The 26965-nt window shown below is 54.0% G+C and overlaps 1 protein-coding gene across 1 annotated transcript; it reads right to left on the reverse strand.

The window, feature by feature from the left end:
* Positions 1 to 2198: 2198 nt before the first annotated feature.
* Positions 2199 to 26512, reverse strand: ETF1 (eukaryotic translation termination factor 1). The gene is made up of 10 exons (XM_058815079.1): positions 26297 to 26512; positions 12361 to 12536; positions 11480 to 11619; positions 8250 to 8388; positions 7188 to 7378; positions 6620 to 6749; positions 6111 to 6266; positions 5531 to 5595; positions 4288 to 4435; positions 2199 to 3049 (listed from the first exon to the last, which is right to left on the reverse strand). Exons 1-10 carry the CDS (start codon positions 26380 to 26382, stop codon positions 2967 to 2969), a joined length of 1314 nt encoding a protein of 437 aa, XP_058671062.1. The 5' UTR covers positions 26383 to 26512; the 3' UTR covers positions 2199 to 2966.
* Positions 26513 to 26965: the final 453 nt, after the last annotated feature.

The following is a 26965-nucleotide window of genomic DNA, read 5'->3' on the forward strand; positions in this document are numbered from 1 at the left end:
AGGGGCTCCCTGGGCAGCCAGGGACACATGTGGGTGGCCACAGGAGAAGCCAGAGGTCAGGGCAGGCCCACAGAGCCAGGGCTGGCCCAAGGGGCAGAGTTGAAAAGGCTTCTTAAAAAACACCCTGGGGTTCTGGCCTTGGGATGCTAAGGGCAGGGTGCTGCTGCTGCAGGCTGTCCTTCCTCTGCCTCAGGTGTTCAGAGCACCCAGGTAACACAGCCCAGCTGCCTTTGGGCCTTTCTTGGGTTTCTCCCTCCTTTGGAAGCCACAGTTTCAAGCTCCAGCTTCAAAGAGGCAACTGAGTGTGCTGGAGAAACAGAACCATGGAATCACTGAGGTGGGAAAAGCCCTCCCAGACCATCGAGTCCAAACTGTGCCTGATCCCCTCCTTGTTCCCAGCCCAGAGCACTCAGTGCCACCTCCAGCCCTTCCTGGGACACCTCCAGGGATGGGCACTCCAAACCCCCCTGGGCAATCCCTGATTTCCATGGGGAAATTCCTGCTGTGCCCACCCTGGGCCTGCCCTGGCCCAGCCTGAGGCCGTTCCCTCTGCTCCTGTCCCTGTTCCCTGGAGCACAGCCCGACCCCCCCGGCTGTCCCCTCCTGGCAGGAGCTGTGCAGAGCCACAAGGGCCCCCTGAGCCTCCTTTGCTCCAGGCTGAGCCCCTGCCCAGCTCCCTCAGCCTCTCCTGGGGCTCCAGCCCCTCAGTGTCCTTGCTGCAGAGAGGGGCCAGAACTGGGCACAGCCCTCAGGGGCCTCAGCAGGGCCAGCACAGAGAGAAACATCCAGAAACACAAACTGAGCTGTGAAAGAGCTGCCTCCAACCTCCAGCCCTGAAGCTGGCATTGAGCTGAGAGCAAAAAGCAAAGAGTTTCCTGGACTAGAGAAAATAAACCAGGAGTCTGTACTATATTCTTAAATATGGTTTAATACTCTTCTCCATTTCTGTACATCACAACACCAAGATATCACTGCTTGGGATCTCTCTGCAGAGGCTATATAGTATGCAAAGGCTAGGATCTCCCACCCCCACTGAGTGTGTTTGCATGTGTAAGTGTAATACATATCAGTATATATTGATATACACATCAATATATAATGCAATATATATCACTGAAGAGAACACATTGATTAAAGAAATACAAAAATTTGGCATCATTTCCAAACTTAAATAGTAAAAATAAAAACTACAAAAAGGAGCTGCATACCCTAATGTATAATGTGAAACAACAAGCAGTATATTCAAAAATGTAAATTTACAACCAATTTTTGTGGTCTTGTCATGTCACATTAGACCCATTTACAATGGCAAAATCCAGAACATACTGCTGTGAGGGCCAGGGCTGTGCTCAGCCCTGAGCAGACCCAGCCCCATCTCCTGGGAGAGATTCCAGCTTGGATGTGGGGATGGCAGCAAAGCCACCAGCCAGGGCAGGGACCAGGGGACAAATGGTATTGCTCACAAGGACAGGAATTTTGGACCTCAAACAACAGTGGGACAGAAATTTGAAGAGAAGCTCCCTCTGTTCAAGTGAACCAGGACAAGAGGCGAAGGTTTGCAGCTGGAACAGGAGCTGCTCCTGAGGGAAGCACCGGGAGAAATGCTGGGAGAGCCCCAGGGAGGGACAGGACCTGAGCTGTGTCACTGCTCCATGGGACAGGACCTGAGCTGTGTCACTGGGCACAGAGCCACTGTTCCCTGGGACAGGAGAGGACCTGAGCTGTGTCACTGCTCCATGGGACAGGAACTGTGCCACTGCTCCATGGGACAGGACCTGCCCTTGTGTCACTGCTCCCCTGGCCTGCACAGCCCCTGACCCCCAGAGTGTCCCCAGCAAGCTGGACACACCCCAAGGATGAGCTCCCTGATCTATGGATGCTCTGTGGAACAGGCAGGACACCAAGCCTGGGCAGTCTGGAGCATCCAGAGGAGATCCTTTGCCTCCTGCAGGGCACATCCCCACAGGACAGACACTGCTGGGAGCTGGGTGTTCCCAGGGCTGTGCCAGTGCTCCACGGATCAGAGTCAAATATTCCACACTCCCAGCACTAATTCAGCCTTCACTCCACTGACTCAGTATTCCTGTCAAACACCCACTTCCATTTAAGACCTGTGGGCTCAAATTCACATAATCAAGGAAACCTTACGCAGTCCTAAAGCAAAAAGAAAAACTTACTGAGGAACAAAAAGCCAAGTGTACCTTACTTCACTGAAATCTCATGTTTATTTTTGTCAAGACTGAAAAAAAAATAAATTCCTGAAGGCTGCACTGCTCAAATCCAAATTAAGCCCAAGACTCCAGCAGCATTTTCATTGCAATCCATGAAGTGCATTTCCTAGTTTGTAAGAGCAGTGTTTCTGCAAATAGATTAAAGCACGTTCGGCTGGTGAGCCTCCCCAAACCATCAGAATTTGCAAGCCACATGTAATGAACCAGCACTCAGGTCAGTGCCTCCTCAAGCTTTTGAAGAGAATTATGGCTCCAACCTCGTTCCATTTCTTCTGCAGGCTAAGCTGAGAATGCCATGTAAATGGGTCACGGCGCTGCCAAATGCAGCAATTGATTTCTCCAATCAAAGTATAAAGAAACAAACCAGTAGGATCTTACTTCTATTAATTTTGGAAGGAAGAGGTTTACAGCAGTTAATGTATCATGAAGGTTAAAAAAATCATTTCCATAAAATACAAGAGCAACCAATTTCACCATTGAGTAAAAGTAAAAACTGGGATTCTTTTTAAATTAGTCCAGAGTGGCATATAGGAACTTAGTAGTTTGCTGCTGTACTGACACTATGACAAATCAAAGTGTAGGGTTTTGCTTTCTTAAATCCAAATGCTCGTGGATCAAGTTCTGGAAATGTTCCAATTCTAAGGCAGGGATCAGTTGTGTTTTCCACCATGAGTTTGCTCCTTGGGTTGGATGCTGGAGGGGCGAGGCACGTGTTGCCGGACCCAGCTCGACTACCTAGTAGTCATCAAGGTCAAAAAATTCATCGTCTCCTCCTTGGTATTCCATGCCCTGGAAGTCCACCCGGTACCGCAAGATACCTGCAAAGAAACAGCCTTTAGCTCCCCCAGGCACAGCTCCTCACTCAGCCCTGGCAGCACAGGCAGCTGGGAGGGAAATGCCACAGGGAATTCATTCCGTGCCCCAGGGAAGCTGCCCAGCCTGGCCAGATTCCTCCTGGAAAAGCTGAGCCTGTTCTGGGGCTGCATCTCCACAACACCAGTGGCACATCCCTGCTCGAGGGTCACTGCCCACATCCAGCCTGGCAGTGAAATCCACAGGGCAGCTGGCACTGCAGCTACTTTTGCAATGCAGTAAAAGCAGGATTTATGTCTGTTTTCCTTTTCCTACCCCAAACACCAACCCAGGGCTCTGGAAATCCTGTATCCCTGGAATCACTCACTGAGGTGAAGGAGATTTGCAAGGACATTTCCTTTCCAGCCTACAGGGCATGGGAGCAAAGAGGATCCCACCATGCAATGAGGCTGGATCTGGCAGGAAATGAGAGACTCCTGGAATTACAAACCCTGAAACTTAGAAACCTTGCTCCTTATGGAGCCAAACAATCCCAGGTTCTTTCCTCCCAACTGGTGCTCTCTGTAACCTAGAAATTCTCCTTTACAATGCCCTTCTCCCTGGTTCCCACCACCAGAGCTGAGCCCAGCCAGTAGCACAGCTCTGTCTGGAACCCCAGCCCAGGCAGGATGTGGATCATGGCACTGCTGGGGTTCCCCCTGGCCAGGACTGGTCAGGCTGGCACAGGAGCCACCTGCACTCTGCCAGGCCTGGCTGATGCCAGGGAGCTGCAGAGCAGGACTGGCTCCCAGAGGCCTCACTGCTCCCCAGGATGGACTAAAACCACTTTTCTTCTGAAAAGAAGCAGAAGATCAGGGAGGCTCTGAGAGATGAGCAACAGCTCCAAGTGCTTCAGGAACAGGGCTGGGGGTTGTCAGAGCCCCAGGGCAGGGCAGGGGCTGCCACCAAGCCCCTGTGCACACAGAGCCAGGGCTCTCCTGAGCTCCAGCAGCTGCACAGGGGCACAGCCCATCCCTGAGCCCTGCACAGCACACAGGCATTGAGGAACACAGCTGGAAAATGACAGGGCCCAGCATGGATCACCATCCTGCTGGACAGGGAATGAATCCACCCTGCTGAACACAACTGTTCCTCAAACTGGTTTCAAGACTGCCAGGAATTAAGATTAATCCCGCTCATGTTGGCACCAGGTTATCAAACCAACCACTAAATAACACAAACAGATTTTCCTCTTGCAGTTTACCTCCAATTCCTCCAAATCCTTTCACAAATTGGGATCCTTCTTGTGATTTGTCTGTAACAATTTCCAATGTTGCTCCAAATTTCTTGTAGTTGTTTGCAAACCACTCCAGGAGGGGCATACTTTCTATGAGTTCATGTTCCTGCCCAGTCTGTGGAGACATTGGAAGGGAAAAATAAATAATATAGCCCTGTTACAGTCCCTGTGTGTTCAGTACTGAGAAAATCCCCTCCCAAGGTTGGCTCCATGGCTCTGTCAGCTGTAGCAGGGACAGCAGCCCTCCCAGGGCTCCCTCCACAGGGACATTCCTGGGGGAAGGCATTCCTGGCACAACTGCACCAGGCAAGGGCAGGCACAACCAGCAGCTCCTGGTGCTACAGAATTAATCACTGACAGGGTTTTGGGCCTCTAACACAACATTCAGTGCAGAAGCAGGAGAAAAACTGCCTTGATGCTTCTGCTCCAGTGTCACTCCACAGTACACCTCAGCTTCACTGCTCATTCAGACTTGCTGTGCCCCCTCACCCAGCAGGAACACTGATCCACGCAAGCACAGAGCCAAAAGGCACCATTTCCTGAGCAGGAAGTGCAGTGATTATTGTGAAACAGAAGCCCCTCAGTGCAGGTAACACTGCAAACCCCCCATGCACAGCAGGGATTGGCAGCCCTCCCTCCAGGAGGGAACAGCTGGGAATGGCTCCCAGGCACAGCCCAAGTGGGACACATCCCACCCTTTGGCAAGGGACACTTTTTTCCCAGTTTATCCTGCAAAGTAACACAGACCCCTGGTGCACGAGGGCTGTTTGACCTGCACAGGCAGCAAATGACAGCTCCAGGTGTCAAAGGCATCCCAAAGCTGACACTCCCTTGGCTCCTGATCCAGGTCACCATTCCTGACCTCACAGTGGCTCTGCACAACCAAAGCAGTGCCAGTAAGCAGGAAGCAATGGCTCTGGGGCCTTGCCTGCGTGGGGGCTACCAAACCCTTGGAGGTGATGGTTTGGTGGTGCCCAAAGATTGGCACTGCCCATTTACACAGCCTAGGCACTGGCAGCAGGGAAGAACGGAGAAAAGCAGGTGTGGGATCCAAGGGGTTACACAGGAAGAGCCACAGGATCCTGCCCTGAGGTGTCACTGAGTGCCAGAAGGTCACTGTGCTCAGGTGCTTGGGACAAACTTAGCCCAGATGTCCAGAGCTCTGCACCAACACACTGAGAACAAAGCCAGAACCCCAAAGCTGAAATACCTCCTTGTCTGTGAAGTGGGATTTATCCTTCTCTTGCTCTGGTGTCAAATACAGGATCTTCTCCTCTGAGAAGGGAGGAAAAAATGATAGTATCAGTTTGGGTAAGGCTACAAGATGCAGTTTAAAGACAGCAGGAGACTGAGCACAGCCAGCAACTACAACACAGAGGGTCTGGGCACCACCACTGCCTTCCTTCCTCTCCAAAGCTCTGTGAGCAACCCACAGGGCACAGCAGCACAGAGCAGCTGCAGAGCCAACACAGAGGGGCACAGGCCCTGCTGCAGGCCCAGCAATTGTGTTTCTGGACACAAGGTCCCCTCAGGCTCCCCTCAGGTACCACACTCACAAAGCTGGAAGGAGGTTCCAGGCTGGCCCTGAGACCAAGTGCCCCCCGGCACTGCAATTCCCTCTGTGCACTGGAGCCCTGCTTGCTCCAGCTCTCCCCCCAGAGGCTGGGAAAGCTGCAAAGAGCCCTACACAACATCCCTGTGGTCAGACATCCTCAGGGAGCCCCTCCAGCAAACCCATCCCAGCCAGGTGTCCCACCCTGAGAGCTCCCATGTCCCAGAGCACCACGTACCCTCCGTGCCTTGGCAGTGCAGGACGTATCTCATGATATCCAGGTTTTCATAGACTATCAGGATCTCTACTGCTCCCATTTCCAAAGCTTTTAGTGTATCTTCCACACCAAAGCAGTACTTGCCCGTGTCCTGGCTGATCTCATCGAAGTATCGTCCTGCAGGGCACACAGAGGCTGCCATGAGCACCCAGCACAGCACACAACTCCAAACAAGCTGCATCTGAGTGCCAGAAACTGGGAGAAGCAGCTGCCACCACAAGGCCTGGAACTAAGGGGATCTCTGATGGAAGGACAGAGAAAGTCCAAGATGTCTGGTGTGGAAAAAGGAACCAACCAAACCCCTGCCCCATACCAGCAGTTGAGGTGTGCAGGTGACAAAAGGAACACTGCAAGTGCCACTCTCAGGCAGCATGGCAGGGCTGGGGCAGCACAAGGGCACTGCCAGGAGGGTGAGAGCGGCACCTGTGCCACACACCTGGCTCAGGAGGATGCTGCAGTGCATCACTTACCTATTAGCTTTTTCTCTTGGATGAATTTCACATTGGAGAGGACCTCAGTTGACAACTCAATTGCTTGATTGAAGCCATTTTCTCCTCCATATGAAATATCAACTAGTTTGAGCACTTTGGATTGCAACCGCTGAAGGAGAGGAGGAGGAGACAGGAAATGGTGAATCCAGCCCAGAGCAGAGCTCAGACTCCTCACCCTGCCATGGGAGCCACTGCTCTCACCACTGCACTTCACCTGAGGCACCTCTGAATGCACAGTACTGAAGCACAGTTTTCAGGCAACAGGGACCAGGATTAAGTTTACTGGAGTTCAATTCCAATAAAGCTTCTGCTTTATTGGAACACAAAGAATGTGAATGCCAGTTCCAAACCAGCGGGGACAGATTTCTTATTAGCCCTGTTTCAAGAACAGGAGCTCTCAGCTCCTTGCAGGAGGTATCAGAAATGGGAGACTCCTTTGGATGCATCACATTTTTAGTTTTGATCAAATCTCTTCAGAGGCCAGAGTTCCATTCCCCTGTACAATCACCACCCCAGCACTGACACTCAGCCAGGAGGGTTTGCTCACCTGATCAAACATGTCAGACTGGCTGAGCTCAGTTTTGAAGTCGGCCGAGCCGGCGAGGACGAGCCCGGCCACGTTGACCTTGTCCCCGGAGATGAAGAGCTGCACGGCCGTCTCGGCCACCTTGCGCACGTAGTTGTGCCGCTTCTCCATGCGCAGGCGGGCGAAGCGCAGGGCAGACTGACCTCCTCTGCCTGCAGGGAGGGACAGGGCACCCATGGGGACACACTGCATGCCAGCAGCATCCTCAGGACACAGCTGGCTCGCAATAACCACAGCCAAGGGCAGCTGCAGCCTCCTGAACTCAGTGTGCCACGAGGCGAGGCAAGGGCTGCCACGAACACTCAGAGAATAAAGAGGGCTCATTCCCACCAGGAGATTTTTCTCCACAGAGGAAAATGTTTCTTTTCTTTCTATAAAGACCTGCAACTCTGTAGAAATGGAACATTTGAGCACATCTTCTCTCCCTGTACCTTCAAGAGAAGCCATCTCCTTTGTACACTGCCTCAAACGCTGCTGACGCAGAGCACAGCCCAGCAGTCTCTGCTGCACAGCCTCACTGGAGGCAGTGCTTTTGTTTCATTTTGTCCCATCCCACTCTACAAAGGACAGTGGGCTGGGAGTAACCAGCAGACAATTTGCTGAACTCATCAGTGGCTGGCTAGAACACAGCAGCACAGAGTGGAACTCGAATTTTCCTTGCTCCATGAGGCCCCATGGAGCTCCCTGCAGAGAGCAGCTCGCTGCTCCTCCCTGCGGGGTGCACACAGCACCAGCACATCAAACCTTAATGACCCCACTGAGTGGGATTGCTGCTTGGGCTACTAACACCGAGTTACAACTGTCCCAAAGCCAAAGAAAGGGTCAAACGCAGCAAGAAATAAAAAGTGCCACTTCTGAGATCAACTGAATATTGCTGTGATTCATTAATTCTGACAGAAGGCTCAGACTGGAGGCTTTGCTGTCAGATTCCAAGGGAGCACAGACTTGAGCAGAGCTAAACCCCCACAGGCCAAGTTCCACCCTGCCATCCCAGCCCAGGACAGAGGCAGCCCAGTGAGTTACCGTGCTTCTTTGGAAGATCCACAGTGAATTTGTGCAGCACTTCCCGCGTGTTGCCCTGCAGCGTCCCGAACAGGGCCCCGCTCCCGTCTATTACAATGAAGCCAAACTTGCTGTCGTCGGAGAGCAGCGCCGTGAGGGCCTGCAAAGGACACAGTGTGAGGGGGCAGCACAGCACAGCCCAGCAGCCCCAGCTCACAGCTCTCATGGCTGCATTGGCATCAATAAAGGGGAGGAAAACCAGCACATTAAGGAGCTGTAACTATTCCAGATCACTACAGAATCTCAGGATTGTCTGGGTTGGAAGAGAGCTTAAGCACCTCCCACTGTCCCAGGCTGCTCCAAGCCCTGTCCAGCCTGGCCTTGGGCACTGCCAGGGATCCAGGGGCAGCCACAGCTGCTCTGGGCACCCTCTCCCAGAAAGGAATTCCTTCCACACATAATCCCATCCCATACAACACTGTCAGGAGCACAGAGGAAACTCAAGTTTAATTTTGATCCCAATTTCCCAGCTTTGCCAGTTCTCCACCTGAGGTCACGGTGGAGATGGGCTCTGGAGAGTGTGAAGTGCAATGGATCCCACCTCTCTGAGGCTGCCTCACCTCTCTGGCTGGCACAACTGGAGCAGTAATTCTCCTCAGTAATTCTCCTGGCATTCCAACCAGGAAAGCAGACCTTGCTCAATTCATTGTCGGTTCAGTTTTGTAGTCCAAAGCACTGACACAGCCTCCCTAGCACCACTACTGGGCTGCTGCACCTGCTGACTTCAAGTCCCACAGGCAGAATGATGAAATAAATCTACAGTGGCTGTAGCAAATTCAGCCTTACAGAGCACAAGGAAGAGCAGCAATAATAGTCCTGTGCATAACTGGCTGTGGAGAAGACAGCCAGAACATTTGCTGCAAAATGAAGTTATTCTTCAATTTTCCTCCTTTAAAAAAAGCAGCTGACTATTTCCCATAAGGTCATTTAAGTTGCCCAACCAAAGCACAGAGCAGTATCAAGGTTTTTGAGTTCATTTTGCTCAAGCATCCAAACTCTGCACTCCTTTCTCAAGGCAGTCTCTCAGCTGCTGCAGCCTCAGGGGCTGTCTGAGTGGGCAGAAACATCCAGCACACACACACACACACACACTCCTGCTCACTTACACATGCCCAAAAAAGCAATAGCCAGAATCCTCTTTCTGGCTGGCAAAACCACATCAGTAGGATGGGGAACTTGTCAAAACTCCAGATTGCTTGAAGTCACCAGTTTAACACTGCAAGTGATGGTGCTGGGTTAGTGCACGGGATCTGGAGCTGCCTGCAGGGCTGTCAGCCTGATTACTGGGCTGAACTGACAGGATAAAACCCATCAGTCATTCTCTTCCAAAATCCACACTACCCAGGATGCAGCTCTCAAGCTTAGAAGAAACAGAGGCTAAGGTTTAATGGAATCTCCTGGCCAAAGTAAATATTCTGTATTAATTCCTCAGCAGTGGGATGAATGAGAGGAGGAAGTGGCATATTACACTGCTAACTATTGAACTGGGACTGAGCCAAGCAAAACGTGGGACTGGAATGAATGCTCCAGCCAAGGTATCAGAGTAAGTCACTGTAAATCCTGCCCCTCAGACACATCAGGGCTCACAGCCCCTGGGGGAGTTACTTCAGTTCCACACAGGCAATAAAATATCTAGAAGATATCTTATCAGATGCTCTTGCCAGGCAGCACATGACTACAGCTCTGATTTCTTGCTTTCCTCTTATTTCATACAGAACCAATGATCAGTGATTCCCTGATCAGCTCTGGCAGCAATTGCACTGTTTGACCTGTCAAGCACCAAGGGATCATTGCCTTTGTTCTGCTCCTTCAGCCTGCACTGATGTCCTCCTCTGCAGCCCAAAGGTGAAGAGCAGTCCCTCCTCTCACCTTCCAGGGGAGCTGTGGGTGCCCCAGCAGCTGCTCTCAGCTCAGGGGCTCCAGGCTCTGCAGCCAGAGAGGGGCAAAGGCAGAGCTCAGAGCCCACGGCCCCAGCAGGGCAGGCAATCCCCAGGGAAATAAATAACCCCACAGCCCCAGCAGGGCAGAGCACAGAGCCCGTGCAGGGAGGGGCTGGCACTGATCCATCACCAGGAGCAGCAATTCCCACAGATTCCCCTCAGGTCACTGCCTCACACCAGCACCAGTGGGTTTGCAGCTGCTCCTGGGAACAACCTGCTGGGCACTTCTGTATGGAATCAGTGTCCTGAGGCAGCAGCTGCACAGGAGACCAAATGAATTCATCTCCTGCCAGAGCAGGAGGAAACCCAGCAGCCTCCCACTGCCCACAGCAGCAGGGACAAACACTTCCCTGGGCCTGGCATCCTGGCTCTCTGCTGAATTCTCTTATTTCCCTCTTGCTTTCACTCATCTGTGCACACAGGGACCCAGCAGAACTCCAGACCTGTGTCTGTGCACAGGTTTTTATTCCTGGGAGGTCAAAGGCATGTTGGGATTTCATCCTTTGTGGAGACAGAATAGTAAGGATGGACCTCACCTGTGCAACAAGCACACCTTTCCCTGCTGTACTCCTGCCCTCTGGAAGCCACTTATGGATCAAATCTCCACAGACCCAAACAGACAAGCACAACTACATCACTGGAGGGCCTGCCAAGCCCTGTCAGATGGGTCTGACAACAGGCAATCAAGTCTCAGGCCATACATTTATTATGGGAAACATCAAGGACGTGAGGGGCACTGCAAACATTGAGACCTCTGCACCTGCCAGAGCCAGAACAGCCTCAGAGGCAATACACTGACTGCAGTAATCCACATTTCTTTCAATATGCCTCAAACCATTCATTTCACTTAATTAGATGTTGGATAAAAATAATCCCACTTCCCCCCAGACAGATTAGGCACATGCCAGTTCCCCATCAAGGCTCTCAGTTAACACATCTGATAGCATGGCAGGCAACACTGATAATATCTTGGCAGTATTTTAAAGGCTGACTTGCAATAGTATCTATGGGCCTCTGTGGTTAAGGAAAAACCCAGCCTTCCTCCAGTTACAGAGAGAAGCTCCTGTCTGGGTTACAGAGTCAGGGCTGGAGGAGCTGGGCAGTCCCTCAGCTCCTTCCAGCAGGCATTCCTCATCTCTGGCATTCCCAAGCCACCCAGAGCCCTCCCCAGGCCATGTTCCTGCTGCTCTTGTGGCTCAAGCACAGCAGGGCTGTGCCCACAGCTTGGCCCCTGCAATGGGGAGTTCTTACCTCCGTGTGGAATTTGTTGTCACACAAATACAACGACGTATTGATTGGTTTGAAAGGTTCAAAGTCAATGTTGACTTTCTTCTCTTTTCCTTCTTCTGTCACAATTGTTCCACAGTAAACAACCAGACCATTTGGAGGTACTACAAACAACACAATGCAGGTTTAGATCACTAAGGAATGTGACAAGCTGTACTCATCAAAAACTGACTGCCAGCACAATGAAATCAAGATCCCAGACTTTTCATTTTCCCTTTTCCCCACCTTATTCTCTCCCAGGTCTCTACAATGGGAAACAAACTCATTTAGTGCACCTGTAGCAGACACGCAGCTGCCTCTCAAAGCCATGAGTTTGCAAGCTCACACCCCCAGAGAAGGCTGAGCAGCCCCTGAAGCTCTGCTGCTCCCCACACAGGGATCTGCAGAGTGCCCATCTCAGGGAAGGCCACAGGCCAGGGCAAAAGCAGTAACAATGAACTCTGCCAGGGCTCATCTGACATGGCCTGGGTCTGTTCCCCCCACAATGATGGCAGCTGCTCAATGCCATGCTTAAGGCACACAGAAGTTTCTGCTTGACACAATATTACTACTTTAACACAAATGAACTGTTGCAGAATATCCAGCTCTTAAGCCTGGCCAAGTTTAGCAGAGTCAGCCCTAAGAACAGAATCATGACCCCATTCCTTTAAGACAAGGACCACCTTACTACTCTAATCCCAAAGTCCACCCCTGAAGCAGCCATCAAGGCAACATACCTGGAATATCAGTGCAAAACAGCAGCACAGGCCAACAGATTTGATTAGCAGCAAACTGCATAGTGCAGGAACTTAAGGCTGCTTCCAAGCAAGGGAAGTGTGCCAGCATCCACACAAGCTAGGAGTTACCTTTGTTATAGAGTTTCAGTCTTTGCTGTACAGATGTGATGGCTCCCAGCACTGAAAGGCGATTCACCCGGGACTTGATGTTGGAGGCGGTGCCAAACTCGTCCGCTAACATCTTTGCCACTCGTGAGATCTGGTCTTTGGGGGGAATGATCAACGAGATCATGCTGGTACCATTGCTGCGGAGGGAAAACAGGGATGTGAGCAGGCAGCAGAGCAACAAGCACCCTCACACCAAATCCCTCCTCTCTCCTCCCTCCCCCAAGGACGCTTCTTCACTGTCGCCGGCGTAATTCCCCTTCTGCTGGACAACAATGGGAGAGGAAAGAAAACAAAACCAAAACAGGCTCTGCTTCAGTGCTCAGCCTCCACCAAGCAAGTCCTCCAAAAGCTGCTTGTTCACTCTGGGGCACTACATGGGAAGAAAGAACACATGTACAGAGCAAGGGCTGCACAGACCAGGGGCTGTGAGCAGAAGGAATGGAAGCAGTTCCCAGCAGAGATTATTTAAAACAATGCAGCCACATACTTCAAGGACATCTCAGAGCCCATTTAATTTGTTCTCAGACAGCTGGAGCACCAAGCAGCCCAAGTGCTGTCTTTTAACACGTTGTTTTCCTCAGATTAATACAGAAAATGGAAGGGGAAGGATTCCTTCGTCACAGTGAGTCTTCTCTGCTTTCCCACTATCACTTTTGTCCCCAGAGCAGCTCATCAGCTCTGGCAGCTGCTTTAACTGAGCTGTGCTAAGCACACACTGCTGCTTCACCAGCACCAACCCCAGGCACAGAGTCAGGAGATAAGACCCCACAAATCACAGGACAGGCTTAAATTAAAGGAAAATAAGTTTGATATTCATTTTTCCTAGGGCTTTTGGGTGGGTCTTGCAGAAATCTTAATCCCCAAAGCTGCCTTGTGGTTCAAATCCACCCAAAGCCAAAAGGAAAATTGGGGAAGCTCCCATCTGCCTTCCAGCAGGTACCTCCCATTTGCCATTGAAGTATCCCAGATGTTTGAAGTGCTGCCTCTGCATTGTCTCAGATTTAACCCAGACCTCATGCTTCCCATTAGAGTAATGGCACAAAAATCAAATCCCTCATCGTATTCTCCAGCTCTCTCAAGGGCAAAGCAGCTAAGCTCTGTGAAAAAGCCTTTTCTCAGGATTCTGAGTCAGAGCACCAACAAAGTGCTTTTCAGACATCAAACCCCAGGGTTTTGCTCTTTTACATTTCTTCTGGAAGGAGCCTACCCCAGCCCCTGCTCGCTGCTGTTTCAGGCTGGCACATACCAGTGTCCTGCTGAAGTGTTTGGGCTACAGAGGCAGCAGGGAAGTGCTTTAAAAAGCATCACTCCATTAGCTTCCTTACACATCTTGTACAGCCCTCTCCCAAAGATCCTCAATCCAGGCCAAGTTGAAATGGAGGCTGGTAGGTCAAATAAGTCCTTGACCTTAAAGACAACTAATTGGTTTTAATATGTGAGCTCCCCATCCACACCAGTCGAAGTCACAAAGCCACACTGGCCTGTGTTATTCCCAGGAGGAGCTCTGAGCCATGCTGGCAGCTCTCAGGCTTGCAGGTCACCCCAGCCAAGAATACTCCACACAGCTCAGTCAATTAGAGCATTACCCACCCAGTGAATGGCACCAGCCCTAGGGGACAGATAATGGCTATCACTCCCAGCAGGCTCCTTTGAGCAAGAGGCTGATCAGAATGAAAGCAACTCTTCCCCACTTCTGTGCAAGCAGCACTCCCGAGTTATCTTCTCCTCTCAAAGAACAAAGTCTTACAGCTTCCCAGAGATCAGAAAGCTCTGCCCATCACACCTAACTTCCTGCACCCCCTAAAGGCATCCTAGGGTGGCAGGTGGGAGTGGGACTGTCACACCCCTGGGCACTCCATGGCTCTCCTGCTAGGAGGAGATTGCACACAATTTGTCCTGAATTGAGGGCAGAGGGGAAAGAGCAGGGAGCAAGTCCTGTCACAAGCTGCCTGGAAGAAGAGCCCAATCCCTCACCTACAACCCCCTTGCAGGAATTTGCAGACCAGGAAGGCTCCCCAAGCCTCCTCTTCTCCAAGCTGAGCCCCTCCAGACCCCTCAGCTGCTCCTCACAGGCCTGACTCTCCAGATGCTTCCCCAGCTTTGTGCACAATAAGGAGGAAGGCTGGGTGTGCACTCCCTAGAGCAATTCCTCAGTAAAAAGTCATTTGAAAAGCTCTCTTCAGTTTTCAACAAGCCACCCCCCTCAGATGCCAGCCCCTGGCCTTGTGCTGTGTTCCAGTGCCCCAGAAACACTGGGGCCAGCACAGAGCACCCACTGGATCCTGCACACAGCTCCTCATGCACCAGGCAGGGTCACAGCACTGCTCCTCAGGGACATCCCACCCGAAGTAACAGAGTGGCCTTCACAAGCCTTGGGATTCATTACTGCAAACAAACAAATGTAAAGGGTCTCAGAGGATGCATTCCCCTCATTTAAATCCCCAACTAGTTCAACACAGCACAGTATTGTGCCTGGGCCAATCCTTCAGCAAATTCCAGTCTGGATTTGTATCCAAAAGCACCTTCCACTACCAACATCAAGTGCACTTCTCAGGTTTGGCATGCTTCACCACTATTCACACAGTCAGAGCTATTTCAGGCTCAGACCAATTCCTGCAGAATCCAGCAGAACAGCTGGCATGCAGCTTGCCACAGGAGCCACCCTGCAGGCTGCTGGAAGCCCAGAGCACAAGGAACCAGCCAGCTTGTCACCAAGTCCCCATGCACCCAGCACTCCAAGGGATCACTAAACAAGCAAACAACCAAAGACTGAGACCAGCAAGGCAGCACTGAAGCAGATGGGCAGCAGCACTCAGGGTGGCTGCAGAACTCCCTCACATGCTGCCAACACCTCGTTATCTGACCGTGCAAGAGCAGCTTTCCTCTCTCAAAGCAAGCTTGTACCTGTCTGAGACCCTAATGCAGTATGGCAGGGCCTAAAAAACCCTGTGCTGCATCTGCTAAACTCACCCCAAGGAGACAAAATGCAGCAAGGGGTTTCTAAGAAAGCTGCTGTTCAAAAACACTCAGAAAAAATAGGTTATTCTGCAGAGTAAGGTAATTTCCACGTCTCCTCTGGGTCTTTGCAGCCTCAACAAGATAAAGGGTATTTCTGCAAATCCCACCCTGTCCCCTCCAGAGCTGAGGGCTCCAGAGAACACTTACCTGGGAATGAGGGAAGGAATTTCCCCAGAACCATCCCAAGGCCTCCCAAAAGGGGGCACAGCTGCACCACACACCTGCCATGGGACACAGCCAGGTGATGCGCTGGGATCAGGGGCACTGCTCACACTGGCAGCTGGGTGTGCCCTGCATCCCCCTCAGCACTCCTGGGGGAAGCATGGGCCCCATGCCAGGCCATATCCTGGTATCACAGCACTGCTGAGCTTGCCCCTGCTCAGCACACCAGTTCCACCACAGCAGCTGGGAGCTGATGCTTTTGGACCAAGCTGAGCCAGGGCCTTGCAGAGCTCCAGGCATTGCTGTCCCTGCTCTGGCCAAAGAGCTGCCAGTGCCATCCAAGGGCGGGATGCTCGAGATGTCTGTGATGTCTGAAGCACAGCCCAGCCCACAGGCCAGCACCACAGGTGCCACTGCTCAGGGGACAGGGGCAGAGGAAACAACTGGGAGCACGAGGGGCAGCAGCCCACACACTCCAAAGAAGCAAGGAGGCAGCTCTGCCAGCTCTGGAGAGGCAGGAGGCCTGCACTGTCTGCACTGTGGGCACTGCTCACAGTGCCAGCCCTGCCAGGAATGGGCAATTGGCTCAGATTTAGCAGCACCTGCCATGAGCAGCATTAGGTACCTCCAGGAGCGAGGACAAGGATCAAAGCTCCAACCTTCCCACACCACAGCAGGTGAGCTCTAGCTTTCTCCCACTGTGCTGGAGGGCTGTTTGAGGGAAGAGAGGAAGGAAAAATAAGCACATTTCACTCTTGGGACACAGCAAGTTCCTCAGAAAATCAAGGTTTGTGGATAGGACAGCCTTTCTATTATTAAAGCTCCAATGTTGCTACAGTTGGAATTTTAGACAACTGTGCCACCAAACAGCTCTCCCAGACACACAGAGACCTCAGAGCAACTGCTGACAGGTGATCACAGCGAGTGGCAGTGTGGGCAGCACTGAATCACCGCTGACCCAGTGCCCAGAGCTGCAGGGGAGCTGTGCCACTCCTTTCTTGCAGCTCCTGTCCCTGCCAGGAGAGGAGGGAGCCCAGGAGCCCTCCCTGCTGTGTGTCAGGCCAGGAGCATGGCTGGGGCCCTCCCAGGAGCAGCAATGGCCCAGGGGATGTGGCACCAGCTGGGTCCCTGCTCCCAGCCCATGCTCAGTACCAGGAGTGGGGCCCTCTGGATGTGCTCTGTGCTCCAGCACCAGGAGGCACCAGAGCAGAGCCAAGGGCACAGAGCAGGCACTGCACCCTCCTGGCATGGACTGCTTTCCATGACAGCTGCCAGAGGAGCCTCCTGCTCTGGGTGGCCATCTCACCATGTTCCTACCCTCCTGCCACCAGAAGGAACAGCTGAGCAGATCCTCAGACCTTCAGTTTCAGCTGGCACCAGACAGTAACGTGGTGGTTTTCCACAAGGCTCCCACCTCCTTACACAGCTCTGTGCTGTGAAATGGGTCCTGCTCTGCCACAGCCCAAAGCAGCAGCAGCCAGCACAGCTCCCCTCCAGCAGGCACACAACCACAGCACTCTGAGGAGGAGCACTCAAGCAACCTGGCTCCTGCAATTTGGGCTGTGAGCTGGCACGGGAGAGCACTAATTTCACAGCCTGCTATATAAATAGCAGTGACTGGCCTGCCCTGTGCTATCAGAGAAGGCCTGACAAACAGCAGCTGAGCTGTAGCTGCTCCACAGTGAAACATTTCACACTAACAGCACACTGTGGAATGTGGGATACAGAGGCAAGGCAGGGCAGTCATTCCCTAGGACTCCAAATGGGCTTATTTTATTTTAACAGGGCACAGCTCCATGAGCATCCTGCTCTCCCCAGTAACCAAGGGCAGCACCAGGCCTGTGGGTGACTGCCAGAGACTGGCAGGAGCACAGAGCCAGCAGCTCCCAGATAATCTGATCCCAACCACATTCCACAGCCAGGAAGCTTTCTATGAACCAACTGTTGGCACACAGTGCCCCAAGCCATGGTACCCTCCCCAGGTACCCTGTGCTGCTCTCATCCAGGACTGGGCATCACTGGGCAGGCACAACACATCCCAAGGAGCCCAAGGAGCCTGGACAGCCAAGGCTACCCAGGTTGTGTGGTGGCTAAAGCAGTTCCACGTGCAGCCAGCTGCAGGGCAGATGCAGCAATGTCACTGCAATCCAAGGCACAACTCCACCAGGAACATCACAGAGGTGCCAAGGAGCTGCTCCTGAACCAACACCCACAGTGCTGCAGGCACGTGGCACTTCAGTGAAGGACTACACCCAGGGCACACAAAATCTGGGATGAGAGGAAAGAATATTTGAGGGTTTTTCAGGCTGTACCTGAGCACAGATGCTGAATGGAGTGCTATAAAAAGGACGTGTCCTTTGGTAGAGGCAAGTACAAAATTGCTGGTTTGGGTTCCCTTACAACAGCCAGGCCATCAGACACTCCCCACTCATCCTGCCCTGAGTGCCAAGGCACTGACCTTGCCAGAGGGAAGCTCTACACACACTCCTGCAACTCATGAATGATGGCTGTGAAACAAACAGGTCACAGCTGCACCCATTAAAGATTTCATGTCTTTTAATAAGACAAAGCCCTCATCAAACACAAAGTGCCTCAAGTCCACTTGAGATGCCAAATCTGGAGAGACAACAGCTGATGCAAGAGCTGCACAACTTTTCCTGGAAAACCTGCTAGGAAAGAGCAGGGAATCTCCAGATCCCTCAGAGGCCACATCACCTGGAAGCCAAAGACTGCACAGCCTGTAAGATAACAGCTGAATGCTCTGCAATAAACCCAGCAAACACCCCCAGCCTGACTGCTGCTTGGAGGCACCAGGGTTTGTGATGCCTCCACCAGAAGCAATGAACTCCCCCTCCCTGCTCAGCCCATGGGCCCTGAGCACTGCACAGACACCCAGCAGAGCACACAGCGCTGGGCAGCTCAGTGGGACCCAGCACAGCCCCTCTGAGGTTTAATGTGGAGCTGAGCCAAAAGCCAGGCAGAACTTTGTACAGCACAACTTCAGCAGGAACCCCACAATCCCCCAGAGGCATCCTGCATTTCACCCCAGAGCTCTGGATCATCTCCTAAAAGGCAACATGAATACAAGCCATCCCTCAAAGGCTTCCATGTCACCCAAAGAAGGGTTTGAAGGTATGGAAGGGACCAGTTCCCAAGCAAAAGGAAGGCAGAGTTCACCTCTCTGGATGCACTGACACCTCAGAAGCACAGGAAAAGGACAAGATGGGGGCAGGGTGGGTATGAGGAGAGGATTTGCAGAGCCAGGAGACCAAGTAATTAATTCTTCAGGAATCCTTTTCAGCACAAGCATTTATTGGAGAAATTGAGCCCCCCTCCTCCACTGAACTGAAGAAACACCCCAGACACTGAATTCCTCCACCAGCCTCTGAATGCCACCTCTCCCCTGGACAAAGGAAAACCACTTAACTGCACAGCATGAGACCATGCAGCTATTCCACCATGGCTCACACAAAGCCAGCCTCTCCTGCTGCAGTCCTGCTCCAAAGCCCACAACAGGAATCCTATACATCATTCTCCCCTAATGCTGGCAGACTGGATAGAAAAAGCACCTCATGTAACCAGAACCAGCTTGAAGCAGACACTCAGACTGGCCTGGAAAGGCATCCTGCCTTCCTACCCTCACCCACCACCTTCTCAGAGAGCAAAGGCCTCCAGATGCCAACCAAGCTGTGAGTGCCAGCCAGGGAGAAAAGCACCCAGCCAGAACCCACCCTGGGAAACACAAGTGAGCCTCAGTGCACCCCTGGCTCCAGCAGCCAGGGAAAGCTTCCCACAGCGAGGCAGCAAATGACAGCAAAGGAGCAGAGCAAGGGTCAGGTGAGGCAGGGCTGCCCCTGAGCCAGGAGCTGCCCCTGAGCCCAGCCTCCCTCAGTGCCAGGACAAAGGAGGTGAGACAGGAATCAGGTCACGGACTCCTGCACACAGCACAGCCTGGCAGCTCTCCTGTGCCTGAGGCTGCACAGGGAGCAGGTGACAGAGAGCCCTTGGCCCCTGGGCCACCACACAGCACCTGCCCAGAGGGACAGGTCAGCAGCTCTGTCCCCACACTGGGGCTGGCTCTGATCCTGCTGCTCAGGCCACCACCAGCACCCCCATCCCACATCCCTGCAGCTCCAGAAGCAGATCCCAATTTCATCCCAAGCACTGAATCAGCACAAGTGCATCCTGCACACCCCTTGGAGAAGGTGAATCAATGCCTCTCCAAAATCCTTGGATCAAAGGCAACACACCACAAAACACAATTGCACAGGCATGTTTTGAATAGGCCTCATTGGCTGCATCTGACCTCATGCAGAAAGCCTGGATGCCCAATTACTGGGAAGTGGAACAGACATTTCTGCACTTCAGACATTTGTGACTCACTGGGAGGCTCAGTTTTGCCACAGCTCCCCTGCTCTCCCTCCTCCTTCTCCAATTATTAATGCTCCAAGTTTAAAAGACTTGTTGCATTATGCTAATGGGCCATTTGGGTACAAGATGTACACTGAGGGACTGAAACAAATCCAGATTTGCTTATTAAGATGCTAATGCCCCAGAGCTACATGGGAATAGGTGGCTAACAGGAGGGAAAAGAAATCCAGTTGCCACAAAGCCAAAAAAGTCTGTCCTCTTTTGAGGTGCTTGTTCCCATCTCCTACCACGTCATTCCTCAGGGGCTCATTCATTAGCTCGATGTGAATGATGATCTGTGCATGAATCACGCTGCTCACTAATGATTCACACAGTTGTAAAAGAGGTACCAGGCTGCTGAACAGCCACAGGCAGTCAGACACTCACTGGAGTTCTGATCTGGAGCCACTTTTCCAGCTCAGGTCCTCCTCAGCCACCTGCCAGTGAGCTCTCTCCAAACAGCACTTGCTAATTGTCACTGCACTTCCAAAGGAACAGGTACAGCAGGCAGGTGAGAGCCCAGGAGATGTTTTACAACCATTAGACTGAGGCAACCAGCAGGATGTCAACAACCCTTTGGACATTGTCCCTGGCTTCAGCTTCCCTGGCTCCTCTTCCCACCTGGCACAGCTTTCTCAGACCTCCCACCCTGAGCACCACTGAAACACAGGACACTGCTTAGTCCTGAGAGCTCTGATCAGCCCTGCCTGTATGAAATCCACATTCAGCTTGTACCCCAGCCCTGTGGACACTGGCAGCCTGAAGAGGCCCAGCAGAGCAGGGAAATGGTGTAGAAGCAGCTGCTGCTCATCCCACGTGGTTTGCTGCCACAGTGCCCTCAGCTCTCCCTTCTGCCCTGCACTGTTTCTATTCCAGCCCCTCTGCAAACACCTCCTCCCTGTCCCCACAGCAGCAAAAGGCACTACTGGCATGACAGCCTCTGCCTCTCACAGAAACATGACCTCCTTCAGGAACTCCCCCTGCCACAGGCAGCATGAGAAAGCACAGCTTGGAGGAAGCAATCTGCCTTGGGTAAGAACTTCAACCACAACCTCTTCCCTGAACACCCCACACTAAGGTCACATCACCAAGTCAGAGCAGAAACCTCACTGTCAGTAAAGCTCAATTCCTGCACACCCTCCTGCTCCCCCAGCCCTGGTCCCACCCGTGCCTCACACAGTGACAGCCCAGCTCAATCCAAGCTGGAGCAGGACCTTTCTGCAAGAGAGGGCCACTGGAGACACCAGCTCACAGGAGAGATCCTCAAGCCTCTCCCATGACTGGCACTGGCACAACGTAACAGAGCTGCAACCTAAATACCACAGCACGAGTTGGAAAGCCAAGGACCACCTTGGCATGGCTCTGCCCTTCCCAATGCACCAGCTCACCCAGGCCTGGGGCAAGGCCTCCATCACACCCCCCATCCTGAGGGGAAAGCTGCAGAAACAGCTCCTGTATCAAGTTAAACTGACCCAGAGCTCAGGTCCGAGGCACAGCCACAATGACAAACAGATCCTGATAAAGAAGGCAGGGAAAGAGATCTGCTGCCAGGCTGGGAGCAGGGGAGGGAGCCCCTGCACTGACACATCTCTGGCAGGGCAGGCAGACACCAGCCAGTGCTGACAGACCTCACTAAATGCTCCTCCTGCTGTGTGACACCCCCTGAGCCAAGAGAGCTGCTCTGGTCCTGCCTGGCCATGGTGGTGGGGTCACCCTAAATCTCCTGTATGGAGCAGGAGAATCCACGCCGGAGTTAACTCAGCTACAACACTGTCCCACAGTTATCCCAGCACAACTGCACCTGCAGCACCACCAGCAGAACAACCCACTCACAGGAGAGTGCTGCAGGAGCTGTGCCTGATCCAGGTGGGAAATACAGCTCACTCAGGCAGCAGGAGAGAACCCCAGCACCATGGCTTCCCAGGACTTTGTTCAAAAGAAACTGGGAGCAAGGCAAAGCTGTACAGGAGAGAGCTCTCACTGACCCAGTGATCCCTGACTGCCCCAGCAGCGGAGCTCTGCAGCCCTGCCCACAGTGGTGTTCACTCACAGCCAGATGGGCTCTCAGGCCTCTCATGGAAAGGGCCCCCATCCTCACAGTGGAACAGGTTAAAACTGCCTTATCCCCCAGAAGTATCAGCTCATCCAAGCCAATCTTAGCCCTGCCAAGCTGCCCAGTCCCAGAGCAGCACCATCCCAGCATATCCCACAACAAGGTGTTGAGAAGTGCAGCCTCCTGCTCCTGCTCCACAAGGCTGGGAAACAGCAGCAGCCTGAACCTAATTCCAAGGTTGGACTTTTCCATCAGGACCAGCAAGACTCCAGAGAGACTGCAAGAGAACCCATCTGCAAATGATGTGGGCAAATCTTTTCTGTCCAAGCAACAGGTGAGCTTGTTCACCCTCAAGCAGAACTATGCTCCATTTTCCAGGAACTCAAGCAGAACTTTGTCTCTCTTTGGAGAGAGAGAGGCCTCTGTCCCTCATGGTGACTTTGTTCCTCTCCCCTTCTGTTTCTCCCATATAGCAGATGGAAATCTCAACATGGCAGAATCCAAACCCAGGCAGGAACTGCAACATTTTGCTTTCCTCCCAAAGACTCTGGAGACACCAAGATGTCCCCTTCTCTTGCCATTTCTCCCTCCTCCAGCTTTGAAACATTTCTTCCAGTTACAACCACAATAAGTTACTTGTTCAGACTTTGTTTCTGCATTCGCCTGTCTGACCCACCTTCCAGAGCACATCATTTGGGAAATGTTCCTCCCCACACCAGCCTCAGTTGTGTTTGCACTCAGTGCCTTCAGTGACACCTCAATCTTCACCTCCTCTTTCCCTGTTCCAGTAAAGTAACCAACAAGGGCTTCTGCTCCCAACAGAGCAAGCTCAGGACAAGGGAGAGGTCTCCAGAGAGGATGTTCCTCAAAGTTTTCCCATTGTAAGGGAGCTCCACACCCTTCACTCTCACCTGGGGTCTGGAAGCCCATCTGGCTAGGCAGGTGCCAGTACCATTGCAAGCAGAGGTTTGCAGAGGAAAGCACTTCTAAGACATGGAGAAGTTTCCAAACATGATTCCAATGTGACATCTCAGGTCCTCTCCCAGCAAAGAGACTGCTTGTTGTTGCTGATACTTCATTTTGCCAAGCATTTACAGCTTAGATTAGCAGAAAACCCTGCCCATAGGCCAGCTAACTATTCAGAACTGCAGAGACCAAAGGAACAAAGAGGGATTGTCAATTTAGCACTGACACTGAAAAACTGCATGAAGCAACAGCAGAAAAGCCCCAAGAGAGAGGAGAAGAAAGGAAAACACAGTGGCTAATGCTGCTTCTGCTTGGGCTGCAGCAGCCCCACAGAGAAAGACACAGCTGCAGCTTCTGGGGGGCCCAGTGTTTCTCCAAACCTATTCTACAAAACTGAACTGTGTACTGAAAGCAAAATGAATCCCTCAGTAGGGGAGAAGCAGAAATGTTGGATCTAAGTCTGAGCACTCCAAGCTCTCAGAGATGCATGACAAGGTTAAACTTCTGCCAAGGCCACAACTGCCCCATCAGGAGCCTTTCACTCCCATCTCCTTCTGGCCACAGAGGTTCATTGCCTGCAGGGCTGAACTGGTCCCTGTGCTCCCCTCACACCCTGTGAGAGCCCAGCTACCCCCTCCACCTCACCAAATCACAAACACCAACTCAGCCACTCTGCACAGGACCACACGGTTTGCAACTCAGCTTTGGAGAGCTGGAAGGAGATAACTTCTGGTTTAGGAAGCAAGACACAGATAACAGCTCCTTCTAGTCCCTGTCAGCAGAGACAGGGCTTTGAGGTGGGGCTGGGGAGTTAAAAATTATTTTTCATTGTTTGGAACTGACAGATTCTTTCTATAGAGATCAGTGAGAAAGGCAGATTTCCTTAGCAGGGCTGGGAAAACAACACAGAGCATTCCCACTCGGATGTTAGCTCCAGGTTTGAGAGGCAGCCCTACCCCTGCTGGCCTCCACCTGATCAGCTTCTGGGAAAGCTGAGGTTTTAACCTTTCCCCTGGGTGCTCTGACCAAGCACTGCCCCTCTCCTCACCCATCCCATAAAGGCCCTTCCTCGCCCTCCTGCTCACTTTTGTTAACCCCCTGCAGGCTGCACTGAGAGCTCACCCCATGAGCTGGGTCAGAGCAGAGGGGCCCCCACACATGCCAAGGCAATGTCTGACTCCAGCTTCCTCCATTTCCCGTCCTTTGATCCCGGCAGGAGCAGCCAGCACACGAAACTGGGACACTGCTGCTGGGTCACTAATGGAGCACATGAGTAAGGCAAGGTGGGGACGCCTTCCCAGCGAGGCCTGGCCCTCCACATCACCCTGCTGGAAGGCTTTGCCCCTAACCCAGCCCAGAACAGGTCTTCCCACTGCACAGGAAGGGGAAGTGACTCCTGCAGAGGCAGGAAAAGCCTGTTCCACTGCCCCACAGCTCCTGTGCCAGGGAGCCCCAGCCTGCTGGGGGCTGAGGCTGCAGCACCTCTCCTCCTCACTGCACCCACACCAGGGTCATTTGGGCTAGGCATCCCTGGAAGACACCAAACCAGCATCACCTCGCTCAGATTAGACTGCTGGCACCAGCACCGCCTTCCTCAGGAGCTGCTTCAGCAGCTGGCACAGATTAAATTAAGGGACAGCAGCATCACCACTTCCAGGAGATGTGCTGGATCCAGGGGGCACAGCTAAACCTCCTGCACGGATCTGACTGTGCCTGTGGCACCTCTACTGCACAGCAGAGCTGTCCAGGGATCACTGGAGGAGGGAAGACAGGGCAGACCCTGGCCTGTGGCCCCAGGAAGCTGACACCACAGGAGACACCTGCCAGGAGCACCCCAACAGCTGCTGGGACCTTCTCTGCAGCACTCGCCCATCCCAAACAACACTGAAATGGGCACAGCTCAAACCAGGGAGAGACAAAACTCCAACTCCACATTTCCAAAACCCACCCAGGCTCCCTAAATGCTCTTGCACAATGCTCCAGCGGATGCCTGGAGTTTCCCAAGCCCTTTCAGCCTCCCAGGACCCCTGTGAGCACAGCCTGTGCTGCCCACAGCACACACAGACTCAGCCCAGTGATCAGCTGGGGCAGCCAAAGTCCAGTGTGCCACAGAGAAGGGCAGCCCAGGCTCCCCACTCCCTTCTACCCCCACCATCCCTGCACAGCTGCTCATGAATCAGAGTAAAACACATCCAGGGAGACCTGTGACTCGGGATCCCCTCCTACCTGGGTTAGTTTTCAGCTAATGATTGCACAGACCAAGCACCAGCACGAAGGACATGGCAAGACAGCAGATCTGCCAGCTGGCCCCAGAACGATGCCAGTGCTGCCCAGCTACAGCAACACCTGTTCAGGTGAGCCTGGGGAAATTGGAGCCACAAGGGCGGCTAAGGAGTGACCCCTCATTTTTATTTTACCAGGCTGTCTGCCCAGACACACTTTCTTTGCTATTTTACAGCCCCAGAACCTTGAAGTCTTGCAATTCCTCAGGCCCAAGAGGGTTCCCAAACGATGGAAGCAGCCACTGCCAAGCTGCCCTCTCAAACAGGCACTTCTGGCATGGGGCAGGCTGCAGGAACAGATATTCTGGGGGGACAAAAAAAGTTAAAGTGCAAGGATTAAAGGGGAATTAGAGACTTTAAATTTCCCACTGTCCAAACTTTGGAAGAGCTTACTTCCAGGGAAATGGAGCTGAGCACCTTCGCTGGGAGGGGAAGGGGCGAGAAAGATCGAACAACTCCCGGTAAGGAAAGCACCGAGTACGCGCTGCCCTCACCCCGCCGCCCTCCCCGGCCCAGCCGGTCCCTTGGGAGCGGCCCAAGGCGGCACGGGGACAGAGGAGCGGCTCCCCCGGCTGGAATCCGCCTCCCGCCGGTGCCAGCTGGCACGGGCCGGCCGGACGGGCCGGGCAGCGGGGACCCGCACCTGTGCCACCCCCGCCGGGCCGGGGGCACCGCCCCGCCCGGGGCCGGCTGCGGGAGCGGCTGCGGGGCCGCGCGGGGCCGGCGGAGCCGGGGGCAGCCGCCGTCCTTTTCCCTTTTCCCGTGCGGGAAGCGCGGCCACGCTTGCACTCGGCCCTGCCCTCCCGACCCCGGCCCGCCCTCCCGCCGCCCCCCGGGCCCGAGCGGCCGCCGGGTCCCACGCGGCCGCACAAAAGGGCCCCGGGGCCGGGGCTGCGCCTCCCGTCCCCCCGCGCCGGGCGGGCCCGGCCGGCGCCCCGGCCGCGGCCCCGCTCCGGCCGGAACACCCGGCGCTCCAGGGCGGCGGCCCCGCGGGCCCGGCGCTCACCCGCGGGCCGCCTCCAGGCTCTTGATGAGCTTCTTGATCTTCCAGATCTCCACGTTGCGGTCGGCAGCGCTGGGATCGTCCGCCATCTTCTCCCTCCTCCTCCTCCTCCTCCTCCCGCGGCGGCAGGCGCTGCGGCGGGCGCGGCGGCGCGGGGCGGGCGGGCGGCGCGGAGCGGGGCGCTGGGGCCGGGTGTGTCCCGGGCGGTGCCGGTGCCGGTCGGGCCCCGCCGCTCGGTGCCCGCTCCCCCCGGCGCGCGGCGCTGACGTCGCACGCGGTGCTCGCGCTCCCCCGCGCCGCGCACCATGTGTTGCAATCGCCTCACATGGGGGCCCTTGACGTCACTTCCGGGGGGAGCCGGCAGCGGGGCGCCGCGCCATTGGCCGCCGCCCCTTCCCGAGCGCGCGCGCGGGGCATTGTGGGGCGCGTAGTCCGGAGCCCGCCTGGCGGGGCGGGAGCGCGGGCGCGCGTCTCGCGAGAGCTGCGCAGAAAGGCCCGCGCGCGCTTAAAGGGCCCGTGAGGGGCGGCGGGGCCGGGGCGGGGCCGGCACCGAGCGGGACTGAGGGGACGGGCGGGGCTCGCGCGGGAACAGCCCGGGGGACGGACACCCCACAGCCGCTCTGCACCATCGACTCACGGCCAAGCACCGCCACCGGGGGAATCGGCCACCCC

The sequence above is a fragment of the Ammospiza caudacuta genome, chromosome 16 (genome assembly GCF_027887145.1).
Source record: "Ammospiza caudacuta isolate bAmmCau1 chromosome 16, bAmmCau1.pri, whole genome shotgun sequence".
Lineage (NCBI taxonomy): Eukaryota > Metazoa > Chordata > Aves > Passeriformes > Passerellidae > Ammospiza > Ammospiza caudacuta.